At 43.6% G+C, this 20,069-nt stretch overlaps 1 protein-coding gene across 1 annotated transcript in view; it reads right to left on the reverse strand.

Annotated features, from left to right (window-relative positions):
- stab1 (stabilin 1) overlaps window positions 1-20,069 on the reverse strand; it is a 73,191-nt gene that overhangs the window by 7,307 nt on the left and 45,815 nt on the right. The window contains exons 52-62 of the mRNA XM_063910552.1: window positions 19,824-19,913; window positions 19,595-19,741; window positions 18,588-18,644; window positions 18,198-18,363; window positions 17,176-17,325; window positions 7,369-7,473; window positions 6,269-6,385; window positions 3,659-3,791; window positions 3,475-3,532; window positions 2,904-3,048; window positions 77-210 (exon numbers count right to left, since the gene is read on the reverse strand). Of these exons, the coding sequence (XP_063766622.1) occupies window positions 77-210; window positions 2,904-3,048; window positions 3,475-3,532; window positions 3,659-3,791; window positions 6,269-6,385; window positions 7,369-7,473; window positions 17,176-17,325; window positions 18,198-18,363; window positions 18,588-18,644; window positions 19,595-19,741; window positions 19,824-19,913 (1,302 nt within the window). The remainder of the gene's footprint in view (window positions 1-76; window positions 211-2,903; window positions 3,049-3,474; window positions 3,533-3,658; window positions 3,792-6,268; window positions 6,386-7,368; window positions 7,474-17,175; window positions 17,326-18,197; window positions 18,364-18,587; window positions 18,645-19,594; window positions 19,742-19,823; window positions 19,914-20,069) is intronic.

The raw sequence follows: 20,069 nt of genomic DNA on the forward strand, positions 1-20,069 counted from the left end.
ATCTACTGTATGTTTATACATGGTATATTGATGGGCCTGGTGTCTCCATGGAAACGCCTTTAGTAGGTGGGTTTACCTGCTGTGCGTCTCCCAGCTGTTTGAAGCTGGCCAGCACGGCTGCCTCGGCCCTGCATGCGGCGTCGGCCTGACTGAAGTTCATCTTGTACTTCCCGTCTGGAGAGCGCAGGTGGAACACTCCGGCTGTGTTGGCTGAAAAACAATAGCCGTGCTGCCTTTACCTTTGCCTCAGACAACAACAGTGTTGCCTGTTCTTGTGAATATTTAATGAAAAATGAACATCCAATCGAGGCGGAAATCAAGCACATTTTCTGTCAAATGTTAAAAAGTAAATAAAAACGTTTCTGCACTGACTGATCTTAAATATTAGTAATTAGATAAATTACAGACAATTACAAAGTCTGTAGTGAAATCCAGAGCTAAGGTTAAACCTCCTCTGTGATTGGCTGTCAGTTAGCTTTGTGTTAAGAAGCTAGCACCAAACTGCCATATGTACAGTGGTATGCAAAAGTTTGGGCACCCCTTAGGAAAACCACTGCATCAGTTTGTCACTTGCTGAGCTTTTGAAGCAGCAACTTCATTTTAACATATGTTATACCTTATGGTAACAGAAACATCTCAGTAGTGAAATAACTTTTATTGGTCAAACAGAAACATGTTTATGTGCATTCAAACAAAAATAGGCATGTGCATAAATTTGGGCACCCCTAAGAAATAATTCCATTAATATTTAGTATTGCCTCCTTTTGCTGCAATAACGGCCTGTAGACGCCTCCTGTAGCCACAGACAAGTCCCTTAAGCCTGGCAGGTGGTATTTTGGCCCATTCTTCCACACAAAACGTCTCCAGTTCAGTCAGGTTTCTTGGCCTCCGTGCATGGACAGCCTTCTTCAAATAAATCCATACATTTTCAATGATGTTAAGGTCTGGGGACTGGGATGGCCATTCCAGAACATTGTACCTGTGCTTCTGCATGAATTCCTTGGTGGATTTTGATCGGTGCTTAGGATCATTGTCCTGCTGAAAAATCCAACCCCGGCGTAGCTTCAACTTTGTGACTGACTCTAGAACATTCTTGTCAAGAATCTCCTGGTACTGTAAGGAATTCATGTGGCCCTCAACTTTAACAAGTTTTCCAGTACCTGTGCTAGCCACACAGCCCCATAACATGATAGATCCTCCACCAAATTTTACAGTGGGCAACAAGTTCTTTTCATTGAATGCAGTGTGTTTTTTTCGCCATGCATACCTGTTCATGTTATGACCAAATAACTCAATCTTGGTCTCATCTGACCACAGTATTTTGTTCCAAAATGCTTCTGGCTTGTCCAGATGTGCTTTTGCATACCTCATGCGACTCTTCTTGTGATTAACACTCAGGAAAGGCTTTTTGCACATCACCCTTCCAATGAGCTCTTCCTGGTGCAAAGTACGCTGGATTGTGGAACGGTGAACAACTACACCATCAGCAGCCAGATGTTGTTGTAGTTCTCTGGAGGTGGTCTGTGGCTTCTCTGTGACCATTTTCACCATCCTTCGCCTGTGCCTTTCCCCTATTTTTGTCGGCCTACCACATCTTTCCTTCACACGGACTGTTCCTGTGGCCTTCCATTTCACAACTACGTTTCTGACTGTGGAGACAGACAGTTTAAACCTGTCAGATAATTTTTTGTACCCTTCTCCTAATTTATAATGTTGGATTATCTTAGCTTTCAGGTCAGTGGAGAGTTGTTTTGAGGTCCCCATCTTGCCACTCCCTAAGAAAGAACCTAGGCCAGGCACAGCCAGCTATTACCTATGTTAAATAGCCTTTTTCATGATTGGTTCCACCTGTCTTTGTAATTGAAGGTCTAATGAGCTAATCAAAGCAATTTTGTGCAGCAACCTGTCAGCTATAAATCCGTACAGGTGTTGAAATGAATGCTATTTATAAGGGTGCCCAAACTTTTGCACATCCCATTTTTTGCATTTTATTTTATTATAATAAAACTATGTAATGCTACCCTAAGAATTTTGGTCTGGAAAACACTAAAACGTCTACATCTTTGTAGGAAAACAAATGTTGTTGCTGTGATCTTCTATTATAAAGGAAAAGCAAATTGTCATGAAATCTCAGAGGGGTGCCCAAACTTTTGCATACCACTGTATGTACTTGAGAATGCAGCATCAGAACCACACCCTGGAAGGATTGTCCTGGGGTAATAACGGCTTATGTTTAGCACGCTGTAACGAGCTCATGACCTTAACAAGCCCTTACAAGCTCACAGCATTGACGAGCTAATTCAAGGTCAGCTGCTGCAGAATAAACAGTTACCATGGCAACTGTAATGGAGTAGGACTGTGAGGCCAACATGGCTGATGCTCAGTGAAGGCATTATAACAGCTACTGGCTAATTTCAGACGTGTTACCATGGTCACACAACACTTTGGTATTACAGTGTTATGGACGTGTAACAAAATCAGCGTGACTGATGTGTAACTATGGTTACTGAGGTCAGTAATGATGTTACCAAGAACTTGCAGGGTTTCACAAAATGCTTACATTACTTTTGTATTATTAAATGTAAATTATCTATATTTATAACGGATAAGTTAAGTTATAATAAAACTAAGCCTAGATGTGTTACCATTTTTAATAATCATTGTGTCGAATAAACCTATAAATAAATTGTAATAATAACCATTATAGATGTGTTACCATAGTAATAAAAAAGCATTATGGACCATTGCAAAAAAAAGAAAAGTGCATTTTTGCCACAACATAAGTTAATACAGATATGCTACTATTGTGATAATAGTCGGTTAGCATTAATAATTCTAATAGCAATCAGTAAATGTGTGTCATAACAGTAGTAATCACTGTAATCTCAGTAAAGATGTGTTACCATGGTAATGCAGGTCCTTGCAGGTGGCCACGGGGTCGCAGTCACCGTTTTCTTCCAGGCAGCGGTCAACAGGGGACACCACCTTCTCTAAACACTGGACTCCATTACCCACGTACCCTGGCAGGCACTCGCACTGACGCTCGATCTGAAGGAACCAGATTACTGAGTCAGCACGTTGAATAAACAAATGTGCTCGTAAGATTTCCAACTAGTTTGCACACGTACATTTGGATCAGGCACACTGAGAGGATTCAAAAACAGTATTACCAATAGGCTATTGTTTTTATCAAAAAAGGCTATACATTATGTGTTATTTGGAAAAATCAAGCAATTCTATGTAAAGGTAGACACTAATTTCCCCCCCATTCAGCCAACTAGAAGTGATCCTTTGTTTCAGAACCACATTTTTTCAACTCTGATATTTGTTCCTTTGATTGAATTGTCAAATAATTCACTATGACAGGACACCCCAAGTGCTTATGGCCATTTAAGTATTCGGATCAAGGTAGGTTGGGTTAGGAAGATAAATAAAGTTTTGTGTGTTGGGAAAAAAAAAGAAAAATGAACTCACTGGACCAGTGAACTTGCAGGAGGCAAAGTCACTGCAGCCTCCGTTCTCTTCAATACACCTGAAATACAAACAGACCGCTGCATGATGTCCCCTCTCTAGCTGTGTCACAGTATACAAAGTCTCCTTTGCTAAGGAAGAGGAGAAAGACGCATTTGATTAGGAGGAGATGATGGGCCACACCCACCTGTTGATGGGCTCACAGGAGTAGCCGTCTCCTTGGTAACCGCTGTTGCAGGTGCAATTGACAATCAGCCCTGTCTGGTTACAGTCGGCGCTCTGGTGACAGCCTCCGTTGTACTCAGCACAGAGGTTTGGAGCTGAGGAGTGATTTTTAAAAATATGGATCCATGTCGGAATAAAGGATGTTATTTACACAGCTCTCTCCTTCACACAATGAGAGCATACATCCATCAGGTACACAATTAAAATGGATATATATTTTGCCATGTATTTCTTTACATTTCATAATTAGGTGAGGCACAATATAGATGAAAGAAAGAGACAGACGTATATAGGTTTTTAAAGATATTTTCATATCAGATTTGATGTTTGATTTCAATTCAAAGCTGAATACATTTTATGAAAAGGTGGGATTTTCACTTAGTTTTAAATCTATTCTTGTCATTTTCCGACCACGATCTTCCTGTCTGTCAGTTATTTTGTTAAAAAAAAGGAAAGAAATTATGCAAAGGTTGTGCAAAGGGGAAAAAAGCACGGCATAGTTTACATGTTGTACTAAATGGGACGAAACATGTGAGCTAGTTCAGTCAACTTCAGCACCAATGATACATTCGCACATAACGCCCCTTGTCACTCTTGCAACCAACCAAACATAGTCTCTGAATCTGGCGCTCTATTTAAGCTGTTGGATCTGCCTACCTCTGCCTCAGTAATGCAGCTGCTGCTGCTACTGCTGCTGCTTCCACGCTGCTAATGCGTTCACCTCACTGCTGCTGCTACTGCTGCTTCCACACTGCTAATGCGTTCACCTCGCTGCTGCAGCTGCTGCTGCTACTGCTGCTTCCACACTGCTAATGCGTTCACCTCGCTGCTGCTGCTGTTTCCACGCTGCTAATGCGTTCACCTCGCTGCTGCAGCTGCTGCTTCCACACTGCTAATGCCTTCACCTCGCTGCTGCAGCTGCTGCTGCTGCTACTGCTGCTGCTGCTGCTGCTGCTGCTGCTGTTTCCACACTGCTAATGCGTTCACCTCGCTGCTGCAGCTGCTGCTTCCACACTGCTAATGCCTTCACCTCGCTGCAGCTGCTGCTGCTGCTGCTGCTGCTGCTGCTGCTGCTTCCACGCTGCTAATGCGTTCACCTCGCTGCTGCTGCTGCTGCTGCTGCTGCTACTACTACTGCTGTTTCCACGCTGCTAATGCGTTCACCTCGCTGCTGCAGCTGCTGCTGCTGCTGCTGCTGCTGTTTCCACGCTGCTAATGCGTTCACCTCGCTGCTGCAGCTGCTGCTGCTGCAGCTGCTGCGTTCACTTTGACGATGCTCGTCTGCCCCACCACCACCCCAGCTTCTTCCCCAGCTTCCACCTGTAGGCTTGGGGGATAGTTATCTAATCATCACTCAATGTTCTATGTAAACCTGTGGAGTGATGAAGCCCGAGCCTACACGCCAAACTCAATCTATATACTGCTTCTAATAAACATATTAATGAACACATGAGTTGTTTGAGTGAATTAGTCATATATATGCAAGTGTCTTCATCATTTCAAGTGTTAATTGTATTTATATATTTAAAATAGAAGTTAGTTTTTTGCTTACTACGTATCATGTAGTAAATGTTGATTCCAAAATGTAATGGCTATGGATTTATGCAACAATTATATACTGCAATTTTGTCTGCAATCGATGCTCAAAAGAAATGCGTCAACCATTGCGCAACCAAAAACAAGAGGGGTTGGGTCTTTTGTTTCCCCCGGTTGCTATCCCCAGTTACCCGGGACAGTAACAGTATCTATGCACTCTTTGCTGTTATTATCCCCAGTAGCTGAGCAAGAGGCCCTGTGCTGTTGGCAGATAAGCCGTGGACTGTAGCATCAGGAATGAATTACTATGTACATGTTACTTGTTAGACGCTTTCATCCAAAGCACCTTACAGACACGCATTACTGTGGACAATCCCTACAGGAGCAATTTGGGGTGATGTGTATTGCCCAGGGACACAACGACCTGGCGACACACTTATCCAATGTCATATTTTTGAATGTATTTCTCACTTTTTCGACGGTTGTCAGAATAAGCAGTCACATTTGTTGCTAGAAGCAGATTTAACAATTATGCGACATATAACAATTATAGAATTTGGAAATGTTATGGGCAGGGAGATGTAAATTTGTCCGTTACCACTTCAAGCTTGACCACCACTCTTGTTCCCCTAAAATGTACTGTGTATGATAAAGATAAATTACACAGTTGATACAAGGTGGATGTAAACACCCTCCAATTAAAGCTGAAAGTAATCACTGTAACTCCATAATGACAGATACTTTTCCTCTGATTGAGAAAAAAGTCTCAAGTTGTTTGAGTCCCAGCTGGGTCACGGTGATCTAACATCCTGCAGCAAACCTTCAGCCAACAATGAAGAAATGTTTTCAAGTCTTGAAGGTCAGAGCTCTGTTTTCAGTTTCTTTGGAGGCTTCAAAGAGATTTGTAATCTGTATGGTATGACACCATCACCATGCTCTGGATAGATTGATATATCTTATTTTGTTGCCACTAAAAATACTTTCATCATGCTGACAAAAAGCTGGCTGTAAAAAAGTCCAGCTGCAGTACACTCACGTGGCTCTGGATCGCAGACGGTGCCGTTCCCTTGAAACCCGGATTTACACTGACAACCAACACCTGACACACAGTCAGCCTGAGCGTGGCACTGCAGGCACTCTTCTGGGATGGAGCCTGGACACAGAAATTCATCAGAGAAGGAAATTAAAATGTATACCGGCACAGTCCTGCCTGATGCCAATGGTAATATTTGTATGGCAGATTCTGGAAGACTATTGGCTTCCTCCTTGATATTCATTTTTAGATACATTCACATAAACCTTTTATCATTTAGAATGTCTTTGTTGTATTTCATTTTTAATCCGAACACACAATATCTATTGCACATCTGTCCATCCAACTCTGTTCTCTCTGATGTTTCTACTCGTTTTACCCCGTTCATTTTTAAGAATTATGTGGGAGTTTTTCCTTGTATGCTGCAAAGGGTTAATGAAAAAGCCTGCTGTATGCTATACACACTGAAAAGCCCTTGAGACAAATGTGTAATTTGGGGTAATTGGGCTATATCAATAATATTGAAATTATTGTGAAATTTGCAACAAAAAAAAGCAATGTACCTAAATAATAAGCAACACCTGGATAGTGCAAATATTCACATCCTACTCCTATATTAAAATATTAAATTTGCATGTATATCTCAATCACAATACACGCAAACTAGTTGGCTGATTAAACTTAAATATAAAAGATGAAATTGGGGGAGGTAAACCTTAAAGAAGGTATCCAGTTGCTGTGACGTCACCTGTGTGCGAGATGCTGTCAGATTTTGAAAAAAGGATGGCAGTTTATTTCACAACTAAAAGTTGAAGAGAGTGTCAAAAAAAAGTTGCACTACACCTAAACTTAAAAAAAGTCTTAAAATTAATATTTTGGATGGGTTTCAAACAAAAAACGTTGTATTACTAAAGAAGTTAAAGGGTCATTTGAAGACTTGGGAAGTTTTTAAAGTATTCAGAGACAGACCTGTTAGTTAGTTTTTTTCGTGGTCGTTTTGATAGTAAGACAATATTTTTTAAACCAGAAGACTTAGCTTTAAACATCCTGGACTCCCTTTATTTAATGGCATAAAAGCCCTCACATTCTTTAAGGAAACTCACCAATATTGATCTCGCAGTGATCCCCCTTCCAGCCCGGGTTACAGACGCACTGTCCAGACCCCTGAATGCCTGCATCACACCGTCCCTGCAGCCCGCAGCTGCAGGCTGAAAGAGAGGACAGACATGACTCGACCCGCCTGATCATTTCAGACAACTCTCTGCTAAACCCCACACTAGAGGATCCATGGGCAGATTTAGGACTGATTAGCGGTGCTGTGTTGAGGCTAGTTTGAAAAGATGATCTGCTAAAATGGTCCTATAAATAAGAGGTTTACAGATGTAATCTAAACCAGTCATTCCAATTAGCCCTTGTATTATGTTAAGGGTCAATTTGACCCATTTCAGTTTTTGTGTTGACCAAAGTACTGGTTATCCTTTCTTTTTCTTGATGAAATTTGGTGACTTTTCATCATCTAGGGTCATGAACTGGTGTGTAAAATCTGGACACTCTGATGTGTAGTGGAATGTCTGTGCAGAGTTTGTATACAAAGATGATGTTGCGGGTCATTTTGACCCAGACCCTTTAATGTGGGTAAATAGCTGTTCAGATCCAAAATAAACATGTCTCTTTGATGTACTTTTTACTTTGATGTACAATTGTTTGTATTTTGATTGCCTCTGAGACCCAGAGCCAGGTGTGTGAAGAGAGGGAACTTTCTCACACTTGTCCTTGTCACTGTTCTCATGTCATCTTTTTGACAAACTCACCAAAAATGAGCTCCAGAAGGACGGCAGCTGAGGAGGCTTTATCACAGATTTTGAACTGGGATAGTGATGTAGAGGAAGATATTTCAGAACCAGAGGATCTTTCAGAGACAGAGGACAATGTTATTGCTGATCCAGATTGTCAATTTTCCTACGATGAGGAGGATTCAGAGGACGAGTCTGCCGTTGTTCCTCCAACAGATGAAAACCAAGGAATGCAGCAATCATCATCCACAGAGGGGACATGGGCATCTAAGGACGGTAATATAAAATGGTCAACATCACCACACCCAAGCCGAGGCAGACTGTCATCTTCCAATGTGATCAAAATGACTCCCGGTCCTACAAGATTTGCTGTCACACGAGTTGATGAGATTCAATCAGCATTTCAGCTCTTCATATCCTCAATAGAGAGGATTATACTGGAAATGACCAACTTGGAGGGGAGACGTGTGTTTCAAGAGAAATGGAAGCCACTGGATCAGACTGACTTGCATGCTTACATTGGAGTTCTGTTATTAGCTGGAGTGTACAGGTCAAAGGGAGAAGCAACTGCAAGTCTATGGAATGAAGAGAATGGAAGGCCAATCTTTCGTGCAACAATGTCTCTGGAGACATTCCACATGATATCTCGTGTGATCCGCTTTGACAACCACGACACCAGAGCTGGTCGACGTGAAAGAGACAAACTAGCTGCGATCAGAGATGTGTGGGATAAATGGGTTGAAATTTTACCTTTGTTGTACAATCCTGGTCCCCATGTTACTGTAGATGAGCGCCTTGTTCCATTCAGGGGGTGCTGTCCTTTCCGACAGTACATGCCCAACAAGCCCGCCAAGTATGGCATCAAAATATGGGCAGCCTGTGATGCAAAATCCAGCTATGCATGGAATATGCAAGTATACACTGGAAAGCTACCTGGAGGAACATCTGAGAAGAATCAGGGGATGCGTGTGGTGCTGGAAATGAGTGAAGGGCTGCAAGGTCATAACATCACATGTGACAACTTCTTTACATCCTACCGCCTTGGAGATGAACTTCAGAAGAGAAAGCTGACCATGTTTGGAACAGTCAGAAGAAATAAGCCAGAACTTCCCACTGAAATTCTGAAGATGCAGGGCAGACCTCTGCATTCCTCAATATTTGCTTTCACTGAGAAAGCAACAGTTGTTTCATACTGCCCAAAGAGAAACAAGAATGTTCTTGTAATGAGTACAATGCACACAGATGCATCTCTGAGCACAAGAGAAGACATGAAGCCACAAATGATCCTGGATTATAACTCCACCAAAGGAGGAGTTGACAATCTGGACAAAGTCACAGCAACATACAGCTGCCAGCGCAAGACAGCCCGTTGGCCTTTGGTGATTTTCTACAACATTGTGGACGTGTCTGCTTACAATGCCTATGTCCTGTGGACTGCAATCAACCAGAAATGGAATGCCGGCAAATTGTACAGACGTCGGCTTTTCCTGGAAGAACTCGGCAAAGCACTTATCACTCCCAAGATCCAGACGCGAGCCAGGCCAGCTCGATCCCCAGCAGCTGCAGCTGTCATTGAAAAGGTCAAGCTCAGGTCACCCGACCAACCTGCAGCCTCACCCAACCCAACCTCACCCAACCAACATCCAGTGGACACAGGTGGAAAGAAAAGGAAAAGATGCCAGGTCTGTCCCTCCCGAGAGGACAGTAAAACAAGTACCTCTTGTGTGAAATGCAAGAATTACATCTGCAGAAAGCACACAGTAACATTCTGTCCATCATGTGGAGAACATTGAAAATGTTGAAGAAAAATGTGGAGAACATTGAAAAGTTGAAGTTCGCTGGGATGAAGTTAAAGTTGAAGTCAAAGTTAAAAAGAAATGTGTTCATGAAGAGGGAAAAACGTAGCCCTTGTGCTTTCTTTGGTCAAGGAAGGAGGAAGGGAGGAAGGAAAGAAGGTAGGAAGGAAAGAATGGAGAAAGCAAGGAAGGAAGAGAAGAAGGAAGGAAGGAGGAAAGAATGAAGGGAGGAAGGAAGGGAGAAAAGAAGGGAATAGAGGAGGATGAACAGAGAGAAGGAAAACAGGATGAGAAGAAGGAAGGAGAGAGCATGGCAGGAGGAAAGAAGGAGGGAAGAATTATCATTTTGAGCCGGGAGGAGGACAAGAGGATTAGACTAAATAGTTCTTAAATATAGTGTTGGAATTAAAAATGTATTGTATGTCACTTTTCTAAATGTTTATGTAATCTAAAATAAAGTTGTTATTGGTTTAACCTGTTTTCTTCACTGTTTTGAGTGCATTTACACAGTATGGGTCAAAATGACCCGCAACATAATCAATGTAATTTTTTTTCAACATAATACAAGGGTTAGAAAAATAGAAAAAATCTAACCCAATTTATGATAAAATATCAGGGAGACTGCAATATAAATCTTGTGCGCCTCGGTTATATTGTCAGGACCACTCGTATAAACACACTTAGTATTTGTGTTTATACTCCCCACATGGAGGATGCGTTCCCCACTGGCCCATTACATCGCTTCGCTTCTACTTGTGACATAACTTGCCTGTACGCAGTTTTCCACACATATACCATGCCCTCTGATTATGAAATTTAAGTCTGTGAGAACCTAGCAAACGTTCACAGATGGTGAATGCATCATTTGAGATGTACTGAGAAGAAACAGCGATGAATAATTCTGGGCAGAAACCCCTGATAGCCTATGAGAGCAAACTGACAGCGCTCCCATACAGGTGTTCTTTTCCTAGGTGCAAAACACAGAACACGAGTTCAACCAGTTGACCATACAGTGCGACTCCATGTTTTCTGAAGTAACCTTTGATCACAATAGTTCATTTTATTGCACTTGATTGTATGATTTCTTTGTATTTCTTAAATGTAGTAGTTGTTTATATGTACTTATGACTGAAATATAAAACAGCTGTTAAATCTGTTGTGTGTGTGGACTTTTTAGAAATTAGTTAAGATTTGTAACTCCTATGTAGTGCACCTAGCCTTGTGATGAGCTTAAACTTCATGAAACATTCAGCAGTACAAATGCGTTCTCATTCTGGATCAGATTGGGTTTAATTCAGCAACAGGTTTAGTTCCTCACTTGCAGCATCGAAGCACTTTGAGTTCACCACAGCTCTGACCGGCTCTTTTCCTGTGATGATCAACATTGAAGAGATCATGAAAAGAAAATCTTTAAAACAGAAGATGATCCGCATCTGTTTCCTGCTGAGTGAAAACAGCCGAGCTGCAGGAAGCACTTCCAGCTGTGTGAGTGTTACTATGGTGATAGACGGAAGAAGCACTGATGGGGGGGAAGGTAATTTTCTTTGGGGGGTGGCGGGAGGGATTGAGGCAAACAAAACACATTAAATGAGGACAAAGAAAAGTTGCTCATTGTGGTCCTAAAGCTGTATTAATAATGGAGTGTTAAAGTTCCCATGAGGTGGTTAGCTATTTGATCCAGCATATAACGAATCTCCTCTGCAGTGGGCGAGGGAAGGACAGGTCATGGATATTGATTGATTAGACCCATGCCATGAGGGCAACTTGCTCTATAGTCGAGGACTCAGAGGTCAACTTTGCCTACCTCACTGGATTTTACTCACAGATTGTAAATGGAAAATATATTTTTAAAAGTCGATTTTGTAGCGAGGTGAAATCAAATCCGGTTGCAGAGAGAGAGGCAGGCTCATCCCCACGACGGACCTGATGCAACTCAATGGAAGGCTTACGTACAGTGGCCGAAAGGTGCAAACGCGCTACAACAGCCCAAAATATTACCATTCGGAGAGACGCGCTGCAGTTTCAAAAACGAAATATAAATTACATTTAAATATAAAAACACAAATCTTACAAAATGAAAATGAAGAAATATCTTCGTCGACTTGATCACTCATGCGCAGCATTTAGAAAACATGCACCAACTTGACAAAACATGCGCAGCGCTTAATAAAAGTGTTGTAGTGAATGTAATATACAGAATTCACCTCCTTCTTAAGTGTGGTTCTACACACTGTTGTTTCATGCCTGTAAGTATGACAGTTGGTTTATGCTTGAAAGTACGACTGTAAAAAGGGATCGTGGTCCCTTTAATTAATCTGTGTTTACGATGACGTGGAGCCCCATGCTTGTTGGTTTACAGGACAGCGCCATCTTGTTTTGTTATAACTTTTACTGTGTGATTAAACGAGACACGCATTCGTGTGCTCAACTGTAATGAACGTCTCCTGCGTTTCAATACGATCTCCACACTGGTGACCCCGACGTTTGTTTGCTGGACGTATCCAGAGACACAAAACGACACGACACGAAAATGACGGTGAACGCTGTTACCCTCAAACTCCCCGAAATCTGGGAATCATCTGCGTCAGCATGGTTTGCCCAGACTGAAGCGCAGTTCGCGTTGCGTGAAATCACCGTTGATACTACACGTTACTACTACGTTGTCTCAGCTCTTGGAAATTCAACAGCATCCAGAGTGGTGAGCCTCCTTAAAAATCCTCCCGCAGCTGAAAAGTATGCAACACTTAAAGCCCACCTGTTGAAAACTTTTGAACTGTCAGATGCTGAGAGAGCCAGCAGGCTTTTCTCCCTTCAGGGACTGGGTGACAGCAAACCGTCTGAGCTCATGGACCGTATGCTGGATCTCCTAGGTGAGCACAGACCCGATTTTCTTTTCATGCAACTTTTTCTGCGTCAGCTGCCTTCCCAAGTCAGAGCTGCATTAGCAAACACCACAATCACTGATTGTCGGAGACTGGCTGAAGAGGCTGATGAATTTTTCCTGGCGAGTCAAGGGCACTGTGTCATGGCGGCGCTCCTTCCTGCGCACGTCGTTCCTGTGCCACAGGAGAATTCCGCACCTATTACTGCAACATCTTCTCGTCGGCGGGTCGGGAAACGCCAGGGCCGGCGCTCAGTAGTGGCCATGAGCGTTGGCCGTGTAGGCAGGCTGCTTTTCATCCGTGACAGCATCTCCGGACGACGTTTCCTATGCAACACGGGAGCACAGAGGAGCGTCCTGCCTGCATCCCGTTTGGACATTGCGACCGACAGCCATGGCCCCCCTATGGAAGCTGCTAATGGGACCCCCATCCGCACATATGGAAAGAGATATGTTGAGTTGTGTTTCGGAGGGCATCGGTTTGGCTGGGATTTTGTTACAGCCAACATTGCTTTTCCCCTCCTTGGTGCCGATTTTATGTGTGCACACGGACTGTTAGTGGATGTCAAGAACCGCCGTTTGATTGACGCTGTCACGTTTTGTTCATATACGTGCACGCTCAGCGGGGCTGACTCCATACAACTGTCTAGCATGCTCTCATCCTCAGATGACTTCCAACGTCTACTGGCTGGTTTCCCGGTCCTCACTCAGCCCACTTTCTCGGCGTCTGCCGTGAAGCATGGTGTGGAGCACCATCTCGCCACTACTGGTCCACCCGTTTACGCCCGTGCTCGGCGCCTCAACCCGACCAAGCTTGCCGTTGCAAAGGCTGAGTTTGCTAACATGGAGCGCCTGGGCATAGTCCGCCGATCCGACAGCCCGTGGGCGTCACCCCTCCACATCGTCCCCAAACCCGGTGGCGGCTGGCGCCCGTGTGGCAACTACCGGCGGCTTAATGAGGCAACGACACCTGACCGATACCCAGTCCCGAACATACAGGATTTTTCATCACACCTGGCTGGTATGGTGATTTTTTCCAAGGTTGACCTCGTCCGGGGTTATCATCAGGTGCCGGTACACTCACTGGACATTCCCAAAACAGCAGTTATCACGCCATTTGGCCTGTTTGAGTTTTTGAGAATGCCGTTCGGCCTTAAAAATGCTGCTCAATCTTTTCAACGCCTCATGGACTCTGTCCTACGAGACCTGCCTTTTCTTTTTGTGTACTTGGACGACATCCTGGTAGCAAGCACATCCAAAGCTCAGCATCTGGCGCACCTCAGAACACGTTTTGAGCGCCTCAGCCAACATGGGCTAATTGTTAACCCCGCCAAGTGCCAATTCGGTCTCTCCACCATCGATTTCCTGGGACACAGAGTCACCAAGGATGGTGCAGTCCCTCTCCCATCAAAGGTGGAGGCGGTGACACAGTTTCCACGCCCGCTCACTGTCAAGGCCCTGCAGGAGTTCCTGGGCATGGTGAATTTTTACCACCGGTTCATTCCTCGAGCCGCCCAGTTCATGCGGCCCTTGCACGAGGCCTTGAAAGGTAAGCCCAAGCACGGTGTAGACTGGACTGATAGCAGGGTCAAAGCTTTTGCTGACGCAAAGACAGCCCTGGCGAACGCCGCCATGCTGGCACATCCTTCTCCCTCAGCCTCCATCGCCATCACCTCGGATGCCTCAGACTACGCTGTCGGTGCCGTCTACGAGCAGTGGGTAGGCGGGGCCTGGCAGCCGCTTGCTTTCTTCAGCCGTCAGTTGCGCCCCAGTGAACGGAAGTACAGCACCTTCGACCGGGAGCTGCTTGGCCTCTACCTCGCCATCAGACACTTTCGTTCCCTGCTGGAAGGGCGACACTTCACCGCTTTTGTCGACCACAAGCCGCTGACTTTCGCCATGGCCAAGGTGGCTGAGCCGTGGTCCGCCCGCCAGCAACGTCATCTGTGCTACATTTCCGAGTTCACCACGGATTTACAGCACGTTGCAGGTAAGGACAACCAGGTGGCTGACTGCCTGTCACGGGCTGTGGCAGGGGCAGTCCATCTTGGTTTGGATTACAGCCGAATGGCAGCGGACCAGACCACAGACCCAGACGTGCAACACCTTAAGAGCTCAACTACTGGGCTGATGATGGAGGATGTGGTTTTTGGCGATACCAGCACCACGCTCCTGTGTGACGTCTCCACAGGCTCCCCTCGGCCAATCATTCCCATGGCTTGGCGACGACAAGTTTTTGATGCCGTCCATGGTCTCTCCCACCCTGGTTCTAAAGCGTCACAGAGGCTGGTTGCGGCAAAATTTGTTTGGCACGGCCTCAAGAAGGACGTTCGGGACTGGGCTAACACCTGTGTTGAGTGCCAACGGGCCAAAGTACACCGCCACACTAAAGCTCCGTTAGAGTTGTTCCCAGTGCCAGAGAGACGGTTTGACCATGTTAACATTGATCTGGTCGGCCCTCTGCCCTCCTCTCAGGGTTTCACCTACCTGTTGACCATGGTTGACAGGACCACCCGTTGGCCTGAGGCTGTGCCACTGACATCGCTGGCATCTGTTGAGATGACACGTGCATTTATCGGCACCTGGGTTGCCCGTTTCGGCACTCCATCAGACATATCCTCTGACCGGGGCGCGCAGTTTACGTCTGAGCTGTGGAACGCTGTTGCCCAGAGCCTAGGAGTGAAACTCCACCGCACTACTGCATATCACCCGCAGGCGAACGGACTCTGTGAGCGATTTCATAGGTCGATGAAGGCTGCTCTTCGTGCCAGCCTCAAAGACTGCAACTGGGTCGACAAACTCCCGTGGGTAATGCTGGGCATCAGAACTGCACCAAAGGAGGACCTACAGTCCTCATCCGCAGAGCTTGTTTATGGCCAGCCGCTGCGGGTTCCAGGGGGTTTTGTCCCTAGCACCACTGCCCCTTGGTCTGCAACTCTCCAGCGAGCCACGCTACTGGACAATGCGAGGCTTTTCGCTCCTATCCCTACTTCCCGTCACGGCCTCCCTCAGTCACACATCCCCGCTGGCCTTCAAGGTTTCAAGGTTTCAAGGTTTCAAGGCTTTATTGGTCATATGCACAGCATATACAACGTATATGTTGGCAATGAAAATCTTATGTCGCGTGCTCCTCCAACAACTCAACATACATGGTGCTCAGACGGCTGATTATGTTTTCATTCGCCACGATGCCCACAGGGGACCGCTACGCCCGCCCTACGAAGGTCCATTCCGTGTGTTGGAGACAGGGGATAAACATTTTGTGGTGGACATGGGTGGCAAACCGGAGCGACTCTCTGTTGACCGCCTCAAACCCGCTCATTTGGATGTGGCTAGGCCCATTGAATTGGCCAAGCCTCCAAGACGCGGGCGACCTCCAGGTCTGCCCCCACCCCCTGCTCCCCTCCCTCCCAAAACCCCCACACTGCATGCCCCACACCCGTGTCATGGTGAGACACCTGCCGCAGTAGTGCCTCCTCTGCCTCCTGTACGGCACTCACCGATGACTGTTTTTTTGTTTTTCTTCTTATATGGTGAATTCTGGGGGGACGTGTGTAGTGAATGTAATATACAGAATTCACCTCCTTCTTAAGGGTGGTTCTACACACTGTTGTTTCATGCCTGTAAGTATGACCGTTGGTTTATGCTTGAAAGTACGACTGTAAAAAGGGATCGTGGTCCCTTTAATTAATCTGTGTTTACGATGACGTGGAGCCCCATGCTTGTTGGTTTACAGGACAGCGCCATCTTGTTTTGTTAACTTTTACTGTGTGATTAAACGAGACACGCATTCGTGTGCTCAACTGTAATGAACGTCTCCTGCGTTTCAATACGATCTCCACAGTGTTGCATTAATAAAAAAGCTACACCATAGCTACATTGTAGTTAACACTCATCTCCCAAAAAGGGTAACTACCCATCAGGATATGACGGAAAAGAAGGTACGTTAGAACACCACCAGAACTATAATTAGAGATCAGCGAAAAGGTTATTTACTCCTTTTTAGGAACGGTCATCTTGCAAAGCAGTTTCCCCTAATACACAGCGGTAGTCTAATATTCAGTTGTTAAACTTGTTGAAATTTAAGTCGCCTTAAAGATCCTCCAGTTATAGAAAACATGTTTACTGATGATACAATCTGCAGCTGGTTATATTTGTCATTTTCACTGGTGAAAACAACAGAAAATAAACACGACAAACGTCTATGTGAGTAATTTAAATTCAGGTGTTGCTAATCACAAAGGAAAAGGATAAAGACAAGTTGTGAATTTCATAGAATATATATATATTTATCAACCTTTTAATACATGATGCTAAAAAATGAAATATATGTAATATCTTTTCTTTACTTTTCTGTACTTTATTCTGAAGTAACAGAAGTCACAATTTTAATCTTACATTTGAATATTAAATCAAATCTGTTTCCTGCTTTTGGTCTACCTGTGCAGTTGGGGCCATAGTGGTCGGTGACACACAGTTCGCAGGCTGTTCCAACAAAACCTTCATGGCACTTGCATCTTCCTGAACCACGCATACCATCGTCGCAGTCACCATGGTTACCACAAGGAGCCTCCAGGCCACCTGGACAAACTAAAACACACCGGGAATGAGTCAAAAAACACAGAGAGGACAAACAACAGATAGAAAATGTGCCTAAAGCCAAGTCCTTTGGATCACATTTTGATTTGACAAACACCAGATTACCCTATGATGGACAATTACTTAGTTCCTTTAATTTGGTACTTTGCTGAAGTTCAAATTCAGGGTAGTCTTTTCATTTCACTTAAGTTGCTTATATTCCATGATATTACAAAGGTAAGGCCAGGTAAGTTTATTTAATTAATAATAATTAATTAGTTGAATAATTAAATTCAAAGTGCTCTGCATAAGTATAGTAGACCTCACTTTATCAGAGATGTTTGCTTAACAGTTACTTTAAAGAATTAGGAATTCTGCATGTATAGAGAAGATGTTCATAACAAAACACCACAACAACCAGAGGTGTTGTTTCTGAAAGCAGACATTTTGAGACCTATACCCAATCACATCACAATTTCAGGTCAGAACAAAGTGGTGCAGGGGATAACGTTTTTTTGTAGGGCGACCAAGAAGTTAGCATATTCTCGAAAATAAAGACACTGGGATTGTTCAATTGGTTTTTTAATTATAGCAGAAATTAAACTCTGCAGCAAACACACGTTTATGACACTTATTGTTCAGCTGGAGAGTCTTCACATTTCCAAGCATGAATGTAGTGAAGGACAAAGCCTTTGTTAGGCTATAAAAAACGACATTACGAATGACTTCATGTCTGCAGTGCTAAACTAGAAGGGGGCTCCACAAATGGCCTCTAAGAGTGAATACTGTAGCCTTAAGAGCACGCAAAACTTTTTGCAGACTTCTGAAGGCTGGATAATATAAATGTCTCACTACAGGAACATCATCCCAAATAGTCTTCCTACCTTGACAGTCTCGGCTGTAGTGGTTTTTGCAGCACTTTTGGACCCACGAAGAAACCTCACAAACTCTCTTACAGCCCATGCGACTGAATGAATTGTCCAGGTTATACCAAGGTGGGTATCCATACCTTGAGCTACCTCTCAGGTTTGTACAACGTTCCCTTTTTCCCTGGAGGAAGGCAGGACCAACATTTATCTCGACAAAGCTTATGTATTGTACAACAGAACATTACATTACATGTCTTTAAGGTATTGCAAATTGAATAGAAAATAAAAACAGCAAGAATCCCAGTACATTCGCTTTCCATAGACCAGATATTTAAAGTGCTACATACTGAAAGGCAATTTTTTATTTGTCTTGCTTATGGGTTCAGATTGTCAAGCATGTCTTACTGTTTCCTTGTGGCTGAACGGGCAGGTTGGAGGGAAGAGGCAGCGTCCACATCGCCCCTGAGACATTTCAAACAAAAGAGGGTTCAGTACAACTTCCAAAACAAGGACAGAGGCATTCATCTGTTTGCATCTCACATATGTATCTATTATTACATAAGCAGTATTTTATTTCACTGTACAGCATTTCATTTTACATTCTATTTTTAGCTCCTCTTATTCTCTTCTACCTGTTGTTCACTTCTCTGGCATTACTTGCATGTTTGTCTTGCAACATCTTTCTTGCACTTTTTTGTTTTTAATTATTATAGTTTTTTATTTTGTTTTATTTCTTATATATATATATATATATATATATATATATATATATATATATATATATATATATATATATTTGTGTTGCATTGTTGGAGGAGCCTGTGACTCCAGTTTTTCATTGCATATCTACACTTTAGCTGTGCATAAAGCCCTTTGAACCTTTTGAACTTGTACCATTGTAGTACTGCACTAGAGGAGTCATACTTGAAACAGTAGTACTAGTAATAATACTTATGGTTATGCAGTCATATTAGGGCTTGGTACCTGCTCTAGAAGCTTGGCAACGTGTGAAAATTCACAACAATTTTTACTAAATGGCTTGATATCGATATTTTGACGATATTGTAGGCTCGGCCATTGATGTTTTCACCAAATATTTACACAGTGGGATTCTGGTTAAGTAATTATCAGTGATGACATTTCAAATAAGTGGATAAGGGTGAATTATTGAACAGCTAAATTCATCTTTACTATATACCAGCCTATATTTAGTTTAACAACAAAACATTTTGTCATCACTTATATAGTGATATATTGCCCAGGAGTGCAATGAAAATCAAAACCTCCTCAGGGAAGTTAAAAATAAATGATCTAGTATTGGTTATCATTTTCATTTCTGCACAATTAACAATTTTATTGTGAGTTTTAAAGCAGTAAAAGCATTTTAGTTAAAAGGGTTATCAGAAACTAACATAGGTGGTTTTGTTTTCCATGCTGTCGCAGAGCGCTCCCAGACCCGGTGGTTCCAGTAGCTGGTCGATGCCGTAGGCCAAGCCCTCTTTGAAGGTCAGGTAGCGCTCCACTACCCTGGCTGCATTCCCATTAATCCACACTGCCCCCTGAACACACACACACAAGCAACAACTTAAAAAAAACCAGTCCAGCTCAGAGCCAGAAACAACAGAATAGAATATTTCTCACCACCAGGGACTTGTCACAGTTGTACTTGATTGTGGATCCGTGCATGGTGCGAAATGCAGAGAATGTATCCGGCTGACTGACACCCAGCACCTACACACACAAACATAAAGAAAACTCATATTGATCTGTTTGTACAGATCCAAATGACAGTCACATAGCTCCTCAATTCTCATTTCAAGAAGCTCAACTATTTTAATATCTGATGAATATTTCAAATATGTTTTAAGCAGTGGGCAACTACCTAGT

The sequence above is a fragment of the Eleginops maclovinus genome, chromosome 20, assembly GCF_036324505.1.
Source record: "Eleginops maclovinus isolate JMC-PN-2008 ecotype Puerto Natales chromosome 20, JC_Emac_rtc_rv5, whole genome shotgun sequence".
Lineage (NCBI taxonomy): Eukaryota > Metazoa > Chordata > Actinopteri > Perciformes > Eleginopidae > Eleginops > Eleginops maclovinus.